General features: G+C 42.6%; 1 protein-coding gene across 12 annotated transcripts in view; it reads left to right on the top strand.

Annotated features, from left to right (window-relative positions):
- The window catches only part of ppfibp2b (PPFIA binding protein 2b), a 106940-nt gene that overhangs the window by 33423 nt on the left and 54041 nt on the right, over nucleotides 1-19476 (top strand). For 10 of the 12 annotated variants that reach the window (XM_063000799.1, XM_063000798.1, XM_063000797.1 and 7 more), the window contains exons 4-5: nucleotides 10067-10153; nucleotides 16106-16219. In XM_063000799.1, coding sequence (XP_062856869.1) covers nucleotides 10067-10153; nucleotides 16106-16219 — 201 coding nt within the window. Of the gene's footprint in view, nucleotides 1-5276; nucleotides 5356-10066; nucleotides 10154-12945; nucleotides 13085-16105; nucleotides 16220-19476 lie in introns of those variants that run through there. The other 2 variants (XM_063000796.1, XM_063000800.1) reach the window with 2 other exon arrangements.

The following is a 19476-nucleotide window of genomic DNA, read 5'->3' as shown; positions in this document are numbered from 1 at the left end:
GAATCATCAGTACAAACATTTATCTGTGTCAGAACTTGATGGTCCAACAGGAAATTAAAGACATGTCCAAGGGGGTATATTTGGCCCTGCTTTTTCCCCACCAAATCCAGTTGCGTCCAATCTCTCTCTCTCATTGCTGACGTCAACCCCATCCCAGATCAAGGAGGGAAGAGGCTGTTATGTGCCCCCAGTGTACAGCCATTCATTGCTTAACAGAGCAGAGAGGCACGCACTGCCATCCGTTATCAGCCTCCCCCTTATGCAGACGCCTCGACCGGTCAGCAGAGGCCGCACTTGCACCAGTGACCTGGAACCCTCCTCCAACAGACACAAACACCATTTTTGCAGCCAATTTTCTGGTGTTGTGTTATGATTGAAAGAGGACCCCCTTCATCCACTGATGTTTCTTTTGAGAATGCCATATGGCATCATTGTGGTTTGAGCCAGAGGGGCTAAAATCCATGTTTTGTGTTGCACCACTAACCGCGAACGTAGGATCAGGCTTTAAGACACCAAGCTGACCATGGGCCAAGATAATAGATGTTCCTTGGACGTATTGGATAAAAGTAAAGACTACTGCAGACCATGCAGGTATAGATAATGCAATCTCTCTGACTCATTGATGGCACCAACCCCATCCCAGATCAAGGAGGAAAGAGGCTGTCATGTGCTCCCAGTGTACAGCCGTTGATTGCTTTACAGAGCAGAGAAGCACGCACTGCTGTCCGTGATCAGCCTCCCCCTTGTGCAGGCGCCTGGACCGGTCAGCAGAGGCTGCACTTGCACCAGTGACCTGGAACCCTCCTCCAACAGACACAAACGCCACTGTCCACAGTGGAGCAGCCAGCGGCAACCAAATAATTGCTGCCTAAACCTGCCAAGAGCAATCAGGGCACTAATCAAATTTGTGTAACCTAAGTGCACTTTCAAAGTACCATTTGAAAAAATTTAGACCAACCAAGCTGTAAAAGGCAGTGACAGCTGTCTTCAGAAATTCCACACACTTTACATTTCTCCCCCTTTACCCTAACAGGAAATGGTCTGAGACTGGGGAGCTGAGAGTTGAAAGGAAAAGCTAGAACAGATCTCAAACTAACTGCCTCCCAAGCTTATCGCTATACAGCTGTTTTCTTATCATATGCCCTCCCATCGTTTTTGTCTAACGTTTCCTTTATTTCTTGCTTGCTTTGCTTAGCTTGCAGCCACACACGGATGTGTAAGACTTTCGGCTTGCACCCTGCACACAAAACCTTACTATCGTGTATAAAACGGGCACAGATTACACACTGTGTCCCTGACTTCCCGCTGTCTGTGCTTCTTTCTCCTCTGTACTCTCCTCTGTACGTATGCAAATTGAAAAGGATCACTGAGCAAGTGAAAGATCTGAGCAAAACATACTAAAGGTGTGAATATACACATGCAGTTATTATTAAATGTTAATATACACTTGTAAGGAAAGTGTCTGTCATGGCAGTCGTGCGATTTTAATTTTTTTCTTTTATATCTGCAATGCACTTCCTGTCATCTGTGCTAATCTTCACAGACTTTCCCATTGTAATAACTGTGACGCCATTCAGTGGGTGCAACCACACTAGCCCTATTTTTACAGCACAGAGAAGTCTCCAGCTTAAGTATTTATAATTAAAAACCAAAAATAACGAGGCCATGCCACTAAGGTGTTGACAGTATAGAACATGTGACACTGTCAAATAAATTGTTTACTACAAGTGTGGTATATTTAGTTGTAACCCATAATATTTACAGAAAACCCCTAATTAACAGTTATTTCACTTCATTTTGTATTGCTTCACAGCAAGAAGGTCCTGGCTTTGATTCCCAGGTGGGGCGGTCCGGGTCCTTTTTGTGTAGAGTTTGCATGTTCTTCCCATGTCTGTGTGGGTTTCCTCCAGGAGCTCTGGTTTCCTCCTACAGTCCAAAGACGTGCAAGTGAGGTGCACTGGAGATATAGAAAGGCATTCTGCCCATCCCCCCCCCCCCCCCCCCCCCCCCCCCCACACACACACACACATTTTTTTCCTCCTAGTTTGGTCATCTCTGATTCCCAAAGGCAATTTCTCCACCGCTTGCACAACCCCCCCTCTGACCAAGGGAGCTGCAGACTAGCATGTGCCTCCTCTGACATGTGTGCAGTTGACGGCCGCCAGACTCTCTCATAGAGACGCATTGCATATGGTGATTTAGGCTATGACTCATGTAGGCGCCTTGACCAGCCAGCAGAGGACCCATTTATAGCAACAGTGAGGAACCGCGTCGACTGCCCTCTCTCAGGCACAGTCACTTGTGGTTATTAGACATAGGTCCCAGTCTATAGCACAGCTAAGATTTGAACTCAACAGCTCAGGCTCTGAGCCAATACAGCTATCGCATTAGCTTGCTGCACCCCTTGGCCTTCCAAACCTTATAAACCAATATCCAATATTTCTGACCAAATCACTATTGCCTGATATTCATGCCTCTGTTCTTAGTGCAGATAAACTGATTTGAAGGGCACAAAAGCAAATTTTAGCATCTTGTTTTTTTCTAAACTGGCTATAGTTGGGGAACTTCTTTGTCCATGTAAATAGGTCTAGTCTTGCTGCACACAATAAATGTTCTAATTTTGGCTAACTTCATCATAAACCATCCAAATGTATGGGTGCTTTGTTTATTCCTCTCTTCCTGGCTCACATACAGTGGGCGTGTTTTATTTCAGACTTGCATTGTGACTTGAATTAGCAGTGCAGTGTGTCCTAAAGGGGAAATCCAGTGTGCTGAGATGAGCGAGAGACACTGAGTTTAAGAGAGAGAGAGAGAGACTAAAACTAAGTGGAGTTCCTGTATAATGAGGGCTGCTTATACCTGGATTCAATCAAGGACTAATTGTTAGATTAAAACAAGTGAAAGAAAGAATTTGTAAAGATTAAACAAATCTCAGAATGGTGTGTTCACACACACATACACGCACACACACACACACCGAGGTATTGCGTGACTGCATTAACTCCAGACGTGTGTGTCTGGGGCAGACAGAAGTTGCTGTAGAGAAGCGGGAGCTCTGGTCTTTAAGGGCTGGAATGAGGAGGAGGAGGAGGAAGAAGATGGGAGGAGGAGGTGGAGGAGGAGGATCCATAAAACAGGAATCCGTCAGCACTAAAGCCCCACTAGTGAGCCCTCCGACCCCAGACTGTGGTCACTTCTGCTTGCTTCTCACACACACACACACACACTCACACACACACATGCACATAGACTCACATGGGCAGACATGGGCCTTCATTATGGAGCAGGATATAGACTTCTACAAACATTTCTCCTGGCTTAAGAAGGTAGGACAACATTTTGGGCCCCTACTTTGCTTTGCATGGAATTGTTGGGTTGTTGGTCGGTGACTTGATGATAATTTAGCATGGATGTTTTATTAACATGTATCGTTTTCATCCTTCATTGATGATTTCAGTTGCAACTGGTCTGATTTCTTTATAAGTAAAAATAACATCCAGCGCCACCCGAGTCTCCGATCCAGAACAGCGCCACCTGTTTTGGCGTGAGCGTTTGTATCCTCCAGTAGTTTCCTAAAAGCTCAGCATGGCTCCAAACATCTCTGATGAAAGGCAACATCTGACACTTAATTATAGTTCAGTACGTTGTGTATTAGGTGCTGTGCTGTCGTGACCTGCAGGCTGAAGGTCTTGTGATTTTGCAACTGAAACGTTTGTGAAAGAACAGTTCAGCCAAAAGTAAATGTGCACTGTTTCGTTATTACAAAAATGAGGTGGATCAGTTATGATGTTTGGAGTTTTCTTTGCCAGACACCACACAGCAGTACAGTGGTAGGTCAGTGGTTAAGGTCTAGACTAATAATCCAGAAGTCACTGGTTCAAGCCCCACTTCCGCCAAGTGGCCACTGTTAGGGCCCTAAGCAAGGCTCTTGAGCCTTAATTGCTTACACTGTATACAGTCACAATTGTAAATGTTTTTGGACAAAAAGTGCTGCTAAGTGCAGTGAATAATTTGTTAATACATGCACATACACCGATGTGTCACTGCTGGACTGAGAATAGTCCACCCACCAAAAATACCATCTCTGATTCCCAAAGGCAATTTCTCCACCGCTTGCACAACCCCCCCTCTGACCAAGGGAGCTGCAGACTAGCATGTGCCTCCTCTGACATGTGTGCAGTTGACGGCCGCCAGACTCTCTCATAGAGACGCATTGCATATGGTGATTTAGGCTATGACTCATGTAGGCGCCTTGACCAGCCAGCAGAGGACCCATTTATAGCAACAGTGAGGAACCGCGTCGACTGCCCTCTCTCAGGCACAGTCACTTGTGGTTATTAGACATAGGTCCCAGTCTATAGCACAGCTAAGATTTGAACTCAACAGCTCAGGCTCTGAGCCAATACAGCTATCGCATTAGCTTGCTGCACCCCTTGGCCTTCCAAACCTTATAAACCAATATCCAATATTTCTGACCAAATCACTATTGCCTGATATTCATGCCTCTGTTCTTAGTGCAGATAAACTGATTTGAAGGGCACAAAAGCAAATTTTAGCATCTTGTTTTTTTCTAAACTGGCTATAGTTGGGGAACTTCTTTGTCCATGTAAATAGGTCTAGTCTTGCTGCACACAATAAATGTTCTAATTTTGGCTAACTTCATCATAAACCATCCAAATGTATGGGTGCTTTGTTTATTCCTCTCTTCCTGGCTCACATACAGTGGGCGTGTTTTATTTCAGACTTGCATTGTGACTTGAATTAGCAGTGCAGTGTGTCCTAAAGGGGAAATCCAGTGTGCTGAGATGAGCGAGAGACACTGAGTTTAAGAGAGAGAGAGAGAGACTAAAACTAAGTGGAGTTCCTGTATAATGAGGGCTGCTTATACCTGGATTCAATCAAGGACTAATTGTTAGATTAAAACAAGTGAAAGAAAGAATTTGTAAAGATTAAACAAATCTCAGAATGGTGTGTTCACACACACATACACGCACACACACACACACCGAGGTATTGCGTGACTGCATTAACTCCAGACGTGTGTGTCTGGGGCAGACAGAAGTTGCTGTAGAGAAGCGGGAGCTCTGGTCTTTAAGGGCTGGAATGAGGAGGAGGAGGAGGAAGAAGATGGGAGGAGGAGGTGGAGGAGGAGGATCCATAAAACAGGAATCCGTCAGCACTAAAGCCCCACTAGTGAGCCCTCCGACCCCAGACTGTGGTCACTTCTGCTTGCTTCTCACACACACACACACACACTCACACACACACATGCACATAGACTCACATGGGCAGACATGGGCCTTCATTATGGAGCAGGATATAGACTTCTACAAACATTTCTCCTGGCTTAAGAAGGTAGGACAACATTTTGGGCCCCTACTTTGCTTTGCATGGAATTGTTGGGTTGTTGGTCGGTGACTTGATGATAATTTAGCATGGATGTTTTATTAACATGTATCGTTTTCATCCTTCATTGATGATTTCAGTTGCAACTGGTCTGATTTCTTTATAAGTAAAAATAACATCCAGCGCCACCCGAGTCTCCGATCCAGAACAGCGCCACCTGTTTTGGCGTGAGCGTTTGTATCCTCCAGTAGTTTCCTAAAAGCTCAGCATGGCTCCAAACATCTCTGATGAAAGGCAACATCTGACACTTAATTATAGTTCAGTACGTTGTGTATTAGGTGCTGTGCTGTCGTGACCTGCAGGCTGAAGGTCTTGTGATTTTGCAACTGAAACGTTTGTGAAAGAACAGTTCAGCCAAAAGTAAATGTGCACTGTTTCGTTATTACAAAAATGAGGTGGATCAGTTATGATGTTTGGAGTTTTCTTTGCCAGACACCACACAGCAGTACAGTGGTAGGTCAGTGGTTAAGGTCTAGACTAATAATCCAGAAGTCACTGGTTCAAGCCCCACTTCCGCCAAGTGGCCACTGTTAGGGCCCTAAGCAAGGCTCTTGAGCCTTAATTGCTTACACTGTATACAGTCACAATTGTAAATGTTTTTGGACAAAAAGTGCTGCTAAGTGCAGTGAATAATTTGTTAATACATGCACATACACCGATGTGTCACTGCTGGACTGAGAATAGTCCACCCACCAAAAATATATCCAGCCAACAGCGTCCCGTGGGCAGCGTCCTGTAACCACTGATGAAGGTCTAGAAGATGACCAACTCAAACAGCAGCAATAGATGTGTGATCGTCTCTGACTTTACATCTACAAGGTGGACCAACTATGTAGGAGTGTCTAATAGAGTGGACAGTGAGTGGACACGGTATTTAATAACTCCAACAGCACTGCTGTGTCTGATCCACTCATTCCTGTACACACACTAACACACCACCACCATGTCATTGTCACTGCAGTGCTGAGAATGATCCACCACCTAAATAATTGAAGAACAGCATGAAACAAAGCTAACAAAGCATGCAGAGAAACAGATGGACTACAGTCAGTAGTTGTAGAACTACAGAGTGCTTTCTATGTGGTAGGTGGAGCTGATAAAATGGACAGTGAGTGTAGAAACAAGGAGGTGGTTTTAATGTTATGGCTGATCGGTGTATGTCTAGCTATACATTTAAGGTAAGAAATAATTAGCTTTTAGCATTAGGGTTACATTCATTTTAATTATAGGATTTAAATCAGGAGGTCTGTGAGGTCATTCAAGGCTGTTTAAATTATTTTTATGAAGCCATCTTTTAATGCCAGAGAGGCAGCACCATATCATGATGCTCCCACCCTTCATACTTCACTGTAGGTTTGCTGATTTTCCAGTCACATGCACAGCCTTTCTTTTTCGGAACACAAGTGTTTTTTTCTTGCCACTGTAAACCTCAGCTTGCTAACAGTTTTTTTTATTTTTTATTTATTTATTTTTTTTGGTATTTTGGTCCTGTGGTTTGCTAACCCACTATTGCTAAGATCACGGGTTTCAGAGTTTGAATCTCAGAGGTGCTATCGGACAGTCAGGCGTCTGCAGTGATATGCTGGCTAATGTTGCAGAGGTGGTCTAGTCAAGGGCAGGTGCACTTGTCAGTTTGCTTTCAGTGCTGGTCCCAAGCCTGTATTGAAATAGGAGGGTTGCAACAGGAAGGCCATTCGGTGTAAAAACTGTACCAAGTCTGGTATGCTGACCTGATCCACTGTGGTGACCCCTACATACAGGAGCAGCCAAAAAAACTCAAATTGAAATCATAGACCCAAACTGGTCACTAAATTTTTACCATCGTGTCTTAGCTGATCAACATTCAGGGTAAATGGAAAAATTTATATTTGTCAAATAATATTTCTTTAAAGTGGTGGTGTTACACCTGTGTTGTACACAGATTTGATTTAATCCCTAGCACATACTGTAATCTGTGTGTTCTGTGGTTTGGCGACGACTAGGATTTTAATGAGACATGGCAGCAGGGTGCACTGTTCCACCCAAATATGCACCACAACCCAGACTTACCACAAAGCATAACCGCTCCATCTGCCCATTAGCTTCATGTGGAAAACAGCTGTAATTATTCTGTATGTTCATTACATTCAGGCTGTGTAAGCAGTTTGTAGAAGAACATCATAACAGGGAAGGACTCATGACACCATACATTCTTCTGCACTACGGTAATAATAATAATTATAATAAAATCCCGTCCCGGCCGAGTTTCTGCTCCAGCATCGGGCTGCAAGTCGGTCTGTGAGATTTAGTCACTGCAGTCAAACATGGCGAACAAATCGGGGGGAAATTCCAGCACCTCATATGGTTGTCTCTTTATAACGTACACACCCTCGGCCTGTCTCGGTCGGGTCGTAAACTAGTCCTGCTCCTCCTCTCTGGAGGCGACACTGTGATGAAGTCACAGGAAATGCTCGCCAGATTCAATCTGCATGTAGAATCGTATTCAACACACGCCTGTTTGGACACCCCTGGTCAGGGTCCATGCTTTGTTGACATTCTGTGGAAGAATACACCTGCCCGTGAGATTCTTTGGAAAGGCTTTTTACTAGGGATATAACGATACACTCTACCCACAATGCAATACGATTCACGACACGATTTTTTCCCGATTTTTTTTTAAGCAAAATAAAATAAAGACAAATTATGACAGTTTCCTTTTATTGTTTTTCTTTTTTTTTAAATAAATAAATACAATACTGTATTTGTGATTATCTTTTATTTATCTAAATAATGAATGCTATTTTATTTCTGAGGTAGGTACAAACCATGCAAAACAATTTTGAATTAAGCCCAATTGGGCTGGAAAAGCTCAAACCTGGCAACCAGGCATATAGCGCCAGTGACGTCAGCCAGGTGAGGTGTATAGCCCCAGTGCCCTCTGCTGTTTAAAGTAAATATTGATTCATTTTACATCTCAACCGGTTTGAATCGTGGCATTTTTGAATCGGTTATTAACTGTCTTGTGGTGCATCGTTACATCCCTACTTTTCACAGGATTTTGGAGTCTGTCTGTCTGTCTGTCAGGATTTGTGCCCATTTGTTAGGTTAAATTAATGGTAGACAAAAAGTCCTGGCTTGAAATCAACGGCCCAATAAATTATTATTATTACTAATGCCTCATGGCAGGCCACTAAAGTTCCACCACACTGAACTTGTCAAGCCATGACTTTATGGACCTTTCTGGGCACATGTGCGCTCTCATGCTGGAACAGTGGGTCTAACAGAAAACCTAGTGATCTCCCTACATAGACGCATTTTACGTCATCCTACACTCTCCCAAGAAGAAGCCTGTCCGAATTCTTAGATACCTTAACATGCTGCCTACTAAGGTGCCTTAATTCAAAGTAATAATCTGACTGAATAACGAGGGAGCGTCCCTCATTCAAGGCGATCCCAGCATTCAGTGCAGCACAATTCTAAATTTCTAAAAAAAAAAAAAGAAAAAAGGCAAATATGCTGGACGAATGCGGCACAACAGAGTTCTCATTGATATTTAATTTGTATAAAGGTGCACAAGTGTATTTATTTACAAATTCGGGCTTGTCAGTGACAGTTTAACTGTTTTCTGTACACGGAGGGAGATAGCTGGCATGCTAGCGGGTTGTGTCATCTCACCCATTGGTTTGAACGGCCTGAGGCTAACTGTAGTAGTAATGTGTCTGAATAATCTGCCTTATAATTCGATCCTCTCTACTTAGGCAGCTGCCCAGGTAGGCAGTAGGCAGCAAGGCAGCTCACTAGGTTTTCAAACAGACCCAGTATGTAGTACATTTAATGCCTGACGTCACAAATGCATTTTTGACTGAATGGTGTGGCACGGTGGCTCAGTGGGTAGCACTGTCGCCTTACAGCAAGAAGGTCCCGGGTTTGATTTCCAGATGAAGCGGTCCAGGTCTTTTCTGTGTGGAGTTTGCATGTTCTCCCTGTGTCTGTGTGGGTTACCTGCTGGAGCTCCAGTTTTCTCCCACAGTCCAAAGACATGAGAGTGAGGTGAATTGGAGATGACTGTATTTCATGACTGTGTTTCATATTAAAGACTTGAACTGATGAACCTTGTGCAATGAGTAACTACCTGTTTTGTCATGAATGTAACCAAAGTGTAAAACATGACGTTAAAATCCTAATAAATAAATACATTTTGACTGAATAGGTTCGCTCAGACATAGAAATCTTGTGGAAAGCCTTCTCAGAAAAGTGGAGCCTGGAGGGGGGCAATGTCATATTAATAACCATGGCTTTGAAACAGGATGTTCAACAAGCTCATGGTTGTTGGGGGTCCACTTGCTTTTGACCTTTTGATGTATTTTTTAACGAAAAATGTGCATGTAACAGGGTAATTCACAACACTGAATACCCACAATGCTTCTGGCTAAGGGTTGATGTCTTGTACGTTATTCTGATGAGCAGCTTTTGTGTTTATGTTGTGGATCTTCACTCTATTGTTCAGGACCAATTAAATGATTTGCTTTAGTGTTCTTGTGTTTGTATCACCTGTGCTACTGTATAGAGCCTCTTTGTTAACCGATTTGCTCTTTGGCATTCATCCAGGCATTCTGCTTTCATAATCCACCAATTTTGACTTGTCTCTGTGTGTGTGTGTGTTTGTGTGTGTTTGTTGCAGGTTAACCAACAGTCATCTCCAAACAATGAGACGTATCAAGAGCGCTTGGAAAGATTAGAGGGGGATAAAGAGTCTTTGGTTCTGCAGGTGAGTGCTCCGCCCCAATCCGCCAGGTTTCTTCACCAGCACACAGTCACCCGACACCCCTCCACCCACCCATACACACACACACACACACACACACACACACACACCCATACACCCATACACCCATACACTCAAACCCAGTCAACATTAGCAGCTATGAGATGAGCACTTAGAGAGATTATTGTACTAGGAGGAAATGATAACAGCGAAGGCTGTGATTTGCTTACACAGAAGCTCGTGGATGGCACAGTGGCTAAGTGGGTAGCACTGTCGCCTCACAGCAAGAAGGTCCTGGGTTCGATCCCCAGGTGGGGTGGAGTTTGCATGTCCTACTTGTGTCTGCGTGGGTTTACTTTGGGTGCTCCGGTTTCCTCCCACAGTCCAAAGACATGCAAGTGAGGTGAATTGAAGACACTAAATTGTCCATGACTGTGTTCGATGTAACCTTGTGTACCGAAGAATGTTGTGTATCGAGTAACTATCGTTCCTGTCATGAATGTAACCAAAGTGTAAAACATGACGTTAAAATCCTAATAAACAAACAAACAAAACAGGAGGTCGTTCGACAACAGCCGAAACGAGCATCGGAATGCCGGGGACTTTACCTGCTTATCAGCTTCTCATCAATAATTGAGCGTGTAGTAAAGATTGTAGCCTCCATTCATATTTACACAATGTTTTAAGGTATAATGCGCTTCATCGGAAGAAACATTTGTGGTATACACCAACCAGTGTATAGACAGTGGTAGCCTAGTGGGTAGAGCTGTGGGTTTGAATCTTGTCTTTGACATGCAGCCACTGTAGAGCAAGGTCCTTAACCCTGTCTGCTCCAGGGGCGCCATACAACGGCTGACCCTGCACTCTGACCACAGCTTCCAAACAAGCTGGTATATGCGGAAAAAGAATGTTACTGAACTGTAGATGTAGACCGATCAGCCATAACATTAAAACCACCTCCTTGTTTCTACATTCACTGTCCATTTCATTAGCTCCACTTACCATATAGAAGCACTTTGTAGTTCTACAATTACTGACTGTAGTCCATCTGTTTCTCTGCATGCTTTGTTAGCCCACTTTCATGCTGTTCTTCAGTGGTCAGGACCCCCACAGGACTATACTGAGCAGGTATTATTTGGGTGGTGGATCATTCTCAGCACTGCAGTGACACTGACATGGTGGTGGTGTGTTAGTGTGTGTTGTGCTGGATGAGTGGATCAGACACAACAGCGCAGATGGAATTTTTAAACATCTCACTGTCACTGCTGGTCTGAGAATAGTCCACCAACCAAAAATAACCAGCCAACAGCCCCCCGTAGGCAGTATCCTGTGACCACTGATGAAGGTCTAGAAGATCAAATCAAACAGCAGCAATAGATGAGGGATCGTCTCTGACTTTACATCTACAAGGTGGACCAACTAGGTAGGAGTGTCTAATAGAGTGGACAGTGAGTGGACACGGTATTTAAAAACTCCAGCAGTGCTGCTGTGTCTGATCCACTCATACCAGCGCAACACACACTAACACACCACCATCATGTCAGTGTCACTGCCACCACCTGAATAATACTTAAATACTAAATAATGGGGGTCCTGACCATTGAAGAACAGGGTGAAAGCAGGCTTAAATGGTATGTAGAGAAATAGATGGACTACAGTCCGTAATTGTAGGACTACAAAGTGCTTCTATATGGTAAGTGGAGCTGATAAAATGGACAGTATGTATAGAAACAAGGAGGCGGTTTTAATGTTATGGCTGATCGGTGTATATACTGTGTATTAAAGTGGCTTGGTGCTTAGGTGGTGCATCAGTCAGTTACACTAGCCCACCACTGCATAGACTTCTGAGTCCTGAGTTCTAGTCTCAGCAGTGCTACAGTCCTGTCTGGGCACAGCCGGCAAGGCAAGGTTAAATAGGCATTCTCCTCATTTCTGCTACAGTGACTCCTGCTGTCTGGCGTCAGCATGAGTAGTGGAGGTACACATAGGGCATAGCGTGACTCTCTGTACGCAGTTCGGATTTGTGGAAATCTACCATGAGCTGGTGGAAAGAAGTGGCCGACGATTTTACACGTTGGAGGGGGCTGCTACTAGTCTGAGTAGAGGTTGTGCAAGTGAAAGAGGAATTTCATTATGGAAATGGGTAGATCAGGTGAAAGGGGGGGGCATTAAAACAATTGACAGATTTTTTCTGTACATTGTAAGAGTCGTCTAACAAAACAGTACTTAACATGTCAAGGCACTAATCAAGAGAATGGAGCAATAAAGCTGCTCGTGAGAACATATTGTTATTCACTTCAGTGTTTGTGTGTCTATTCTCAACTCATCCCAAACTGGTCATTCTGCTCTTCCTTTTCTCTGATTTACTATAAACCTAAAAAGGTCACATTTGTTTGTTGTCTCTTCTTCCCGGAAATTATTGTAAGACCAATCCTATTTGCTCCACGCCTTTTCTAACCTGACAAAACACTGTGAATAAGCTGGATTGAGACAGGAACAGGTTGTATTACTTCTTGCATTAGAACTGGCCGACTGAATGAGCAGGTTTATGTTTACAAAGCCTGCAGTTGCCCGTCTGCAGCCACATTCCTGCAGTCCTAACCAGGATCTGTCTCTGATTGGTGGACGGTTCAGTCCCACTGAGCAATCCCACTGGCTCCTGCAGAGCTTTGACTTCCTCTTTTACCTGTTGGGTAGCAGGTGGGCGGGGTTTGGAGTGAGACGTTAAACTGAACTGAGGTCACACGGGGCTCAGTGATCTAGCACTTTACACTTCTGCTTTCATCCATGCTACTCTGATGAAGTTTGACGCTTCAGTGGAGTGAAACTGGGAGTGAAAGATTGTCAGGGGTTGAGCGTGTCGCAACAGTGCGACTGTACGAGGGAGTGACGGACTGAGCAGAGTAACTAAACTTCAGCACTGTGTAGAACTTGGTGAGTGGAACTTTTTCTATGTAACTAAAGTACAAAGTGTAAAACAGGTTCATGTACACAGAGACACAGAGATTTTTATGACGGTTGGTTGGGTTGAGGATTGGTTTTAATGTGGATTTGTTGGTTCTTCTGGTTTTTTGTTATGTACAGATCAGTGCTGGTATAACGTCCTTGAAACTGGCAAAACCCAAAAGTTACTTTTTATTATTTTTTTTACTTAGTATTCATACACTGAGTATTGGGACACCCATTCTAGTTATTAAATTCATGTGTTTCAGCCTCAACAATTGCTAACACAGGGGTAACAGATCAATTTTGAAAAGAAAATTACATGCTTCCAACTTTGCAGCCACAGTTTACGGAGGGCTCTTTCCTGTTCCAACACAGCTGTACCCCTGTGCACAAAGCAAGGTCTTGGTTTAAAAACCTGCACTGAACGGCTTTGGAATGAACTGGAACATCAATTAAAGGTTTCTTGATCAACATCAGTGACCAGCCATACAAAAGCTCTTTTGACTGAATGGGCACAAATTCCCACAGACATAGTTCAGAGTGTGGTGAGAGACCTTCTCAGACAAGTGGCTGTTGTTCTAGCTGAAAAGATCACATAGATGTCACTCTGTTTAAATAGCAATTGTACTCATTTTTTTATTAAAATAGATTATGCTGATTATATGATTTTATTGAAATCATTGCCAGAACAATGAGACAGGGAATAATGGAGATCAGTGTGTGACTCTCTGTGTACGTTACGGATCTCCATACAAACCCTGTGTGAATCTGCCTTGTACAAGTGAAAAGAAGTGTTCGGCTACTGCACTCATGTCAGAGGGGGCGTGTGTTAGTTACAGCCCTCCTCAGTCATTTAACATTTTTGGCATTTAGCATTTTGGCATTTAAAAGACACTTTTGTCCAAAGCGACTTACAGTTGTGACAGTATACAATCTAAGCAACTGAGAGTTAAGGGCCTTGCTCAAGGGCCCAACAGTGGCAACCTGGTGGGGCTTGAACCAGCAACCTTCTAATTACAAGTCTAGAACCTTAACCACCAGGTGTTAGACTCTCTAGCAGTGCTATCGTCCGGTTGGGCGTCTACATACAGACATGATTGTCTATGTCTGAGAGGTGGGTAGCCAAGACCTTGCAATGGATTGGCGTCCTGTCCGGGGTGTGTTACTCCATTGTACCCAGTGATTCTGGGAAAATTGGACCCACCACAACTTTGTCCAGGATTAAACGATAGTAAAAAAATAACTATAAGATGTTACAATGTCAAAAACAGACTCACACACCACTAGAAATCTAAAATGTCTTCATTCTGAGACAATGTTTCTAATTTTATTTTATTGTAGATTTTGAATCAACACAAAAAGTTACATGATGCTCAAATTTAAATGTTTTATTAATAGACCAGAGTACATTTCGTTTCTTTTTAGCATTAGCATTTCTTTTTATTTCATATTAAGCATTCACGTTTTATGTTGGCTTACTGTCCACTGATATGATTTTAGTTTCTAAATTAAAATTATTCATTTTAAATATTTAGAATTGCTTTTGTTAGGGCGGCACGGTGGCTTAGTGGGTAGCACTGTCGCCTCACAACAAGAAGGTCCTGGGTTCGATCCCCAGGTGGGGCAGTCTTGGTCCTTTCTGTGCGGAGTTTGCATGTTCTCCCCATGTCCGCATGGGTTTCCTCCCACAGTCCAAAAACAGGCGTAAAAATTGTGCCAAATCGATGCGCGGATCGTGATCCGCCGAAGAGCCGACCCCGCAACCGAACGGGACAAAGGCCAAGAAAAAGAAGAATTGCTTTTGTTAAACACTTTTAATGTCAAACAGGCCAAAAGATTCTTGTCAGTTGATGTGAAGTCTTTGTCAGTAGACCCACAGACCACTAGTAACCTCACTGCTGTATTTTTGTCAGCTTGCCAGCATGAGGGCGACTTGAGATCTTTGTTTTGGTTTTACCTTATTGTAGACTAAACACTAAAGTTTGAAGGTCTTGCTGTTGATATCTTGCATTACACCAAAGTAAGTTCAAACCTTTGTATTTCAGCTTATTGCTTTACTTTTCCTCTGAAGCATTAAATACACCACATGGCCAAAAGTATGTTGACTCCTAACCATTAACCATGAGCTTTTTAGTTTCTCAATTCCAAAACCATGAGCATTAATACCGATTTGTCTTTCTGTGGCTTTTTCAGCCGCCACTCTTCTGAGAATGTATAGATCATTTGTAAGGTCAGACGGTGATGCTGGACGAGAAGTCTTGCTCACAATCAGTTCAATTTTGGTTCATCTTGGGGTTGAGGTTCGGAGGTTTACTTCATTACTTTTTAGCAATATGTGTGCACAAACTACCACAAGAATTAAGGGTGTTCACGTACTTTAGGTCAAATTTTATGTAAGGTCTATATATAAAAATAGTGGCACTATGCGAATAAATGCATCAGGTCCTGCAAGCAAAACAGCACTTAAGCAATTTACCACAACCCCCATGCTTGACAGTAGGTACAGCATTGTTAGGTTTGAAGGCCTCAACTTTTTTCTTTCAAACATACCTCTGAGGTCATTGAGGCCACGTTATGTGTTGTTGTTTTTTTTTTTTTCATTTCATTTCATCTTGAAACTCTTGTGCAGAATTCATTTTCTTTATCCATGTAATCAGCAACAAAATTGGAACTGGGGGTTCTTTCTTATATGACAGCTTTTGCACCCATGACTATTTAAAACTTGACTTACTATGGACAGTGACACCCAGGGAATGTCCATGCCACTCAGTGTAAAGAAACATTTTGGGTTTTCTTTCCTACCTTGGCATGAGTCCACCGTTCCATGTAGGTTACAATGGATGTCAAGTCAAATGTGCATCCATTATAATGGCACCAGCTGTAGAAAAAGAACAGTTGCACAATTTATTAAAATCCTAACACTGCCATGACCTTTACATGTACATGTAAACATATGACTCTTACTGTAGATCTAGTTGTGTAAGCTTTGTTGTGTGTGTATTCTTGTAGGTGAGTGTACTGACAGAGCAGGTGGAGGCTCAGGGAGAGAAGATCAGAGATCTGGAGGCTTCACTGGAGGAGCACCATCATAAACTCATCTCCACTGAGGAAATGCTCCAACAGGTACCTCCATACTTCCACCAATTTCTGAATAGGGTGTTTTGTGAAATGCCAACCTCTGCCTTAGTTCGGTTTGCCTCAGTTTACTTAGGGAAGAAGCAAATAGAATGAACAAATGTCAGTGAAACAATATAGTGGGTGGTCTGCTATGTTTTTAGGTGTGGACTAAATAACTTTTGGGGGGAGGGGGTGTCTATAACATGACTGACAGACAGAGTGTAAACAAGATTTGTTCCACTTAGATTTATCAGTTGATATTAGAATAAAGTTAAATAAAGATCCACTGGTTAATACTGAATTGTTCTTATTGGGGCTCTCGGGTGACACAGCAGTATAATGCGCAAGCCCACTTATACTGAGATTTAAGACTTTCAATTTTGAGTTTGAGTCTTGCGGGTCAATTCAAAGACACTATTGCACATGTCTGAGCAACAGAGGCAGATGGGAAGTCACCACGTTGTTGTTGCAACAGCGACAATTACTGTTTGTTTTTTGTACCAGCACAAGCGGCAAGAGAATAGGGAGGAAGTAGCATGGTGTGTGCTGAGACTCTATCTGCTAACCAGGGTAAATATGAAGCCGGTTACTTGTGGCTCTCTTCAGTCAATTGTAATGCCAGCAAGCTGTCCACAGATGGAAAATCTCAATTTTAATTGCAAAAAAAGAGGCCAAACAAAAAAAAAAAAGAACTTTTAAGTGAATTATATTGTGAATTACATAGAGCCACACTGAAGGACAGTAAAGTATCAGTATCAGTAAAACAGCAACAACATCTGTAAAGTCAGCAATGTGAAAAAACAAGCGCTGTTTTCCATAAGATATTTAAATTCAGAAATAAACTTCAACTTCAATCTGAAATGCTAAGAGATGTCAATTGACTGGTAATAATTAACCAAACAGTGATCCAACAACAGTGGTAAGAATAAACACAAGAGCTTCACAAACAATCTGCAACAGAAATTCAATATTTTGATGAACTTGCTGACCAATTATGTCACAAATTTGGAAAACCACTTATTGGTCAGTGTGCACACTATGGTACGATTTCTCTCATAACACATGGCAGTAAAATTATCCTGAAGTTGATTCAACATAAACTAGAGCCTTACATTGAAAGAGAACTGCCAGATGTGGGAGAAAAATTTAGAACAAGCTGAAGAAGAAGAGATACCATCGCAGATGTATGCTGGATTATGAGGAAAAAAAGCCAAGGAATTTGAAAAGGATGTTAAGATGTGCTTCAGTGACTACAGTTTTGACTGTGTTGAACCACACGGGAAGATGAGAATACCAGAGCATCGCATTGTTCTGATGAGGAATCTCTACGCCAATCAACAAGCTAAAATCATATCAGAAAAGGGACAAAATTGACAGACTGGTTTCACATTCAGACTGGTCACTTCTGACTTGAAGTCTAAATAACCAAATGAAAGCTTTTTTTTATTTTGGACACATTAGGAAAAGAACCATTTCTTTAAAAAAAGACATTTATGTTTGGAAGAGTAGAAAGTAAGAAAGAGGATGGCCAGCAGCAAGATGGATGGATACAATTAGAGGAACAAAGAACGAGCAATTAAGGAGCCTGGAGACCCAAACAGAAGACAGCATGCTCTGGAGGAATACTATCCATATGGTCACCAGGAGTTGAAATCAACTTGACAGTACTTAATATCAATATAAATTAGCATGATTTAAAAATAATAATACTTTAAAGTTTTTAATAATACAAATTAGTTAGAAATATCTAAAAAGTATGATAAAACAATTCTTTTAAACTACATAACCAAGCAACTGAAAGACAAGAAAACGGGAAAAGACACTTGAAAAACTCCTCCAGGTATTTACATTGCCTTTGAGGGTTCTTTCATTTAGTCATAATTTATGTACAACTTATAAGTCTGCTGATGTAGTTTTTTTTTGGTATTCTTCCCAATTTTCCTCCCAATCTAGTCATGTCCAATTGCCAGATTGCATTTTGCGTCCTCTCTACTGCTGCTAACCTGCCAACTGCATCTTTTCTCGTGCACGGGATGAGCTCATATGGGGCTCAGTCTCACACACGGAGAGTCATGCACCGAACCCCACTATCCCTCGCCCCGATGCAGGCGACACCGATCAGCCAGTAGAGGCCACAATTGCATCAGTTGTGAGAAATCCCCTGTGGCATCCAACCCTGAAAGACGAGCCAATCATTGTCTGTATAGGTGCCCAGCCTGCTGGTAGCAGAGCTGAGATTCAAACTCATGAGTTCGAGTTGTCAGCTCTGGTGTGCTAGTGTGTGTTTCAACACTGCGCCACCTGAGCGCCCTAGTATAGTTCTCCTAGAGTTGACGCTATGATGATTCTACACTATATGTACTTTTAAATCAATGTATGATTAGCTTCAGATTAGACAAAGACTGTTTTGGTGTTGTAGTGATATATCATTACAGATTATGGTACTTTGCTGGATTAGAGTAAATGCTTACACATGTTGGCTTCTCTGACTTGACAGTTTTCTGTTCTCACCTGCTATAATTATGTTACAATGTGTAAATTTGAGCAGCACCGTTTCAGAAGTGTGTGTAGTGTAAATACCAGCTATAAAAATGATTGCTCTGGCACGTTTGGCGCTCTGTTGGAGTGAGAGATTTGTGTTCTGGATGTCTGTGTTTGTATTATAAGTAGATTGGAGGAGATGTAACCACGGTTTCAGTGACGGTGCTCATCGTGCCAACTTAAATACTTTGTTCTGCACTTGGTGTCTTGGTCACTTCCAGATTTAAACAAGTTTCCACTGACCATAGTGTAGTAACACCTCAGTAATGAGCTGATTATGTTTCACTGTGTGACCTTAAGGCTGAATGCTGATAGAGCTTTTAATGATTAACAGCCGTGGTGATATTTGCAGCTTTGAGGTGGCGCTTAAACAGAGCACATTTTACTGGCTGATAAAACATGTGACGTCCAGTCAGCTGCTCTGTAATGGTAGCTGTACGACTAAATACATATCATGACTTTGTGCTGGCCGGTGGAGTTCCTTCATGTCAAACTCCAGAAAGCATGTCTTTATTAAACCATGGGCACAATCATGCTGCAACAGAAAAGGTCCTCTGTAGGAACAGATGTAAACAGATGTGGTGAAGCTTACTGCTGTTGTTCCTGCTGTTTACAAGTAGTCCTGCAGCCCTGTTAAAGTTAGTACTGACTTCCTGTTTACCTTTTTTAAATGAGTCTGAAACCATGTCATAAAATCTTGTGCGGCGCACTCATATCAGGCT

This window comes from Trichomycterus rosablanca, chromosome 8 (genome assembly GCF_030014385.1).
Source record: "Trichomycterus rosablanca isolate fTriRos1 chromosome 8, fTriRos1.hap1, whole genome shotgun sequence".
NCBI lineage: Eukaryota > Metazoa > Chordata > Actinopteri > Siluriformes > Trichomycteridae > Trichomycterus > Trichomycterus rosablanca.
Note: the sequence above shows the minus strand (reverse complement) of the source record. Positions and strands in the feature narration are given on the sequence as shown.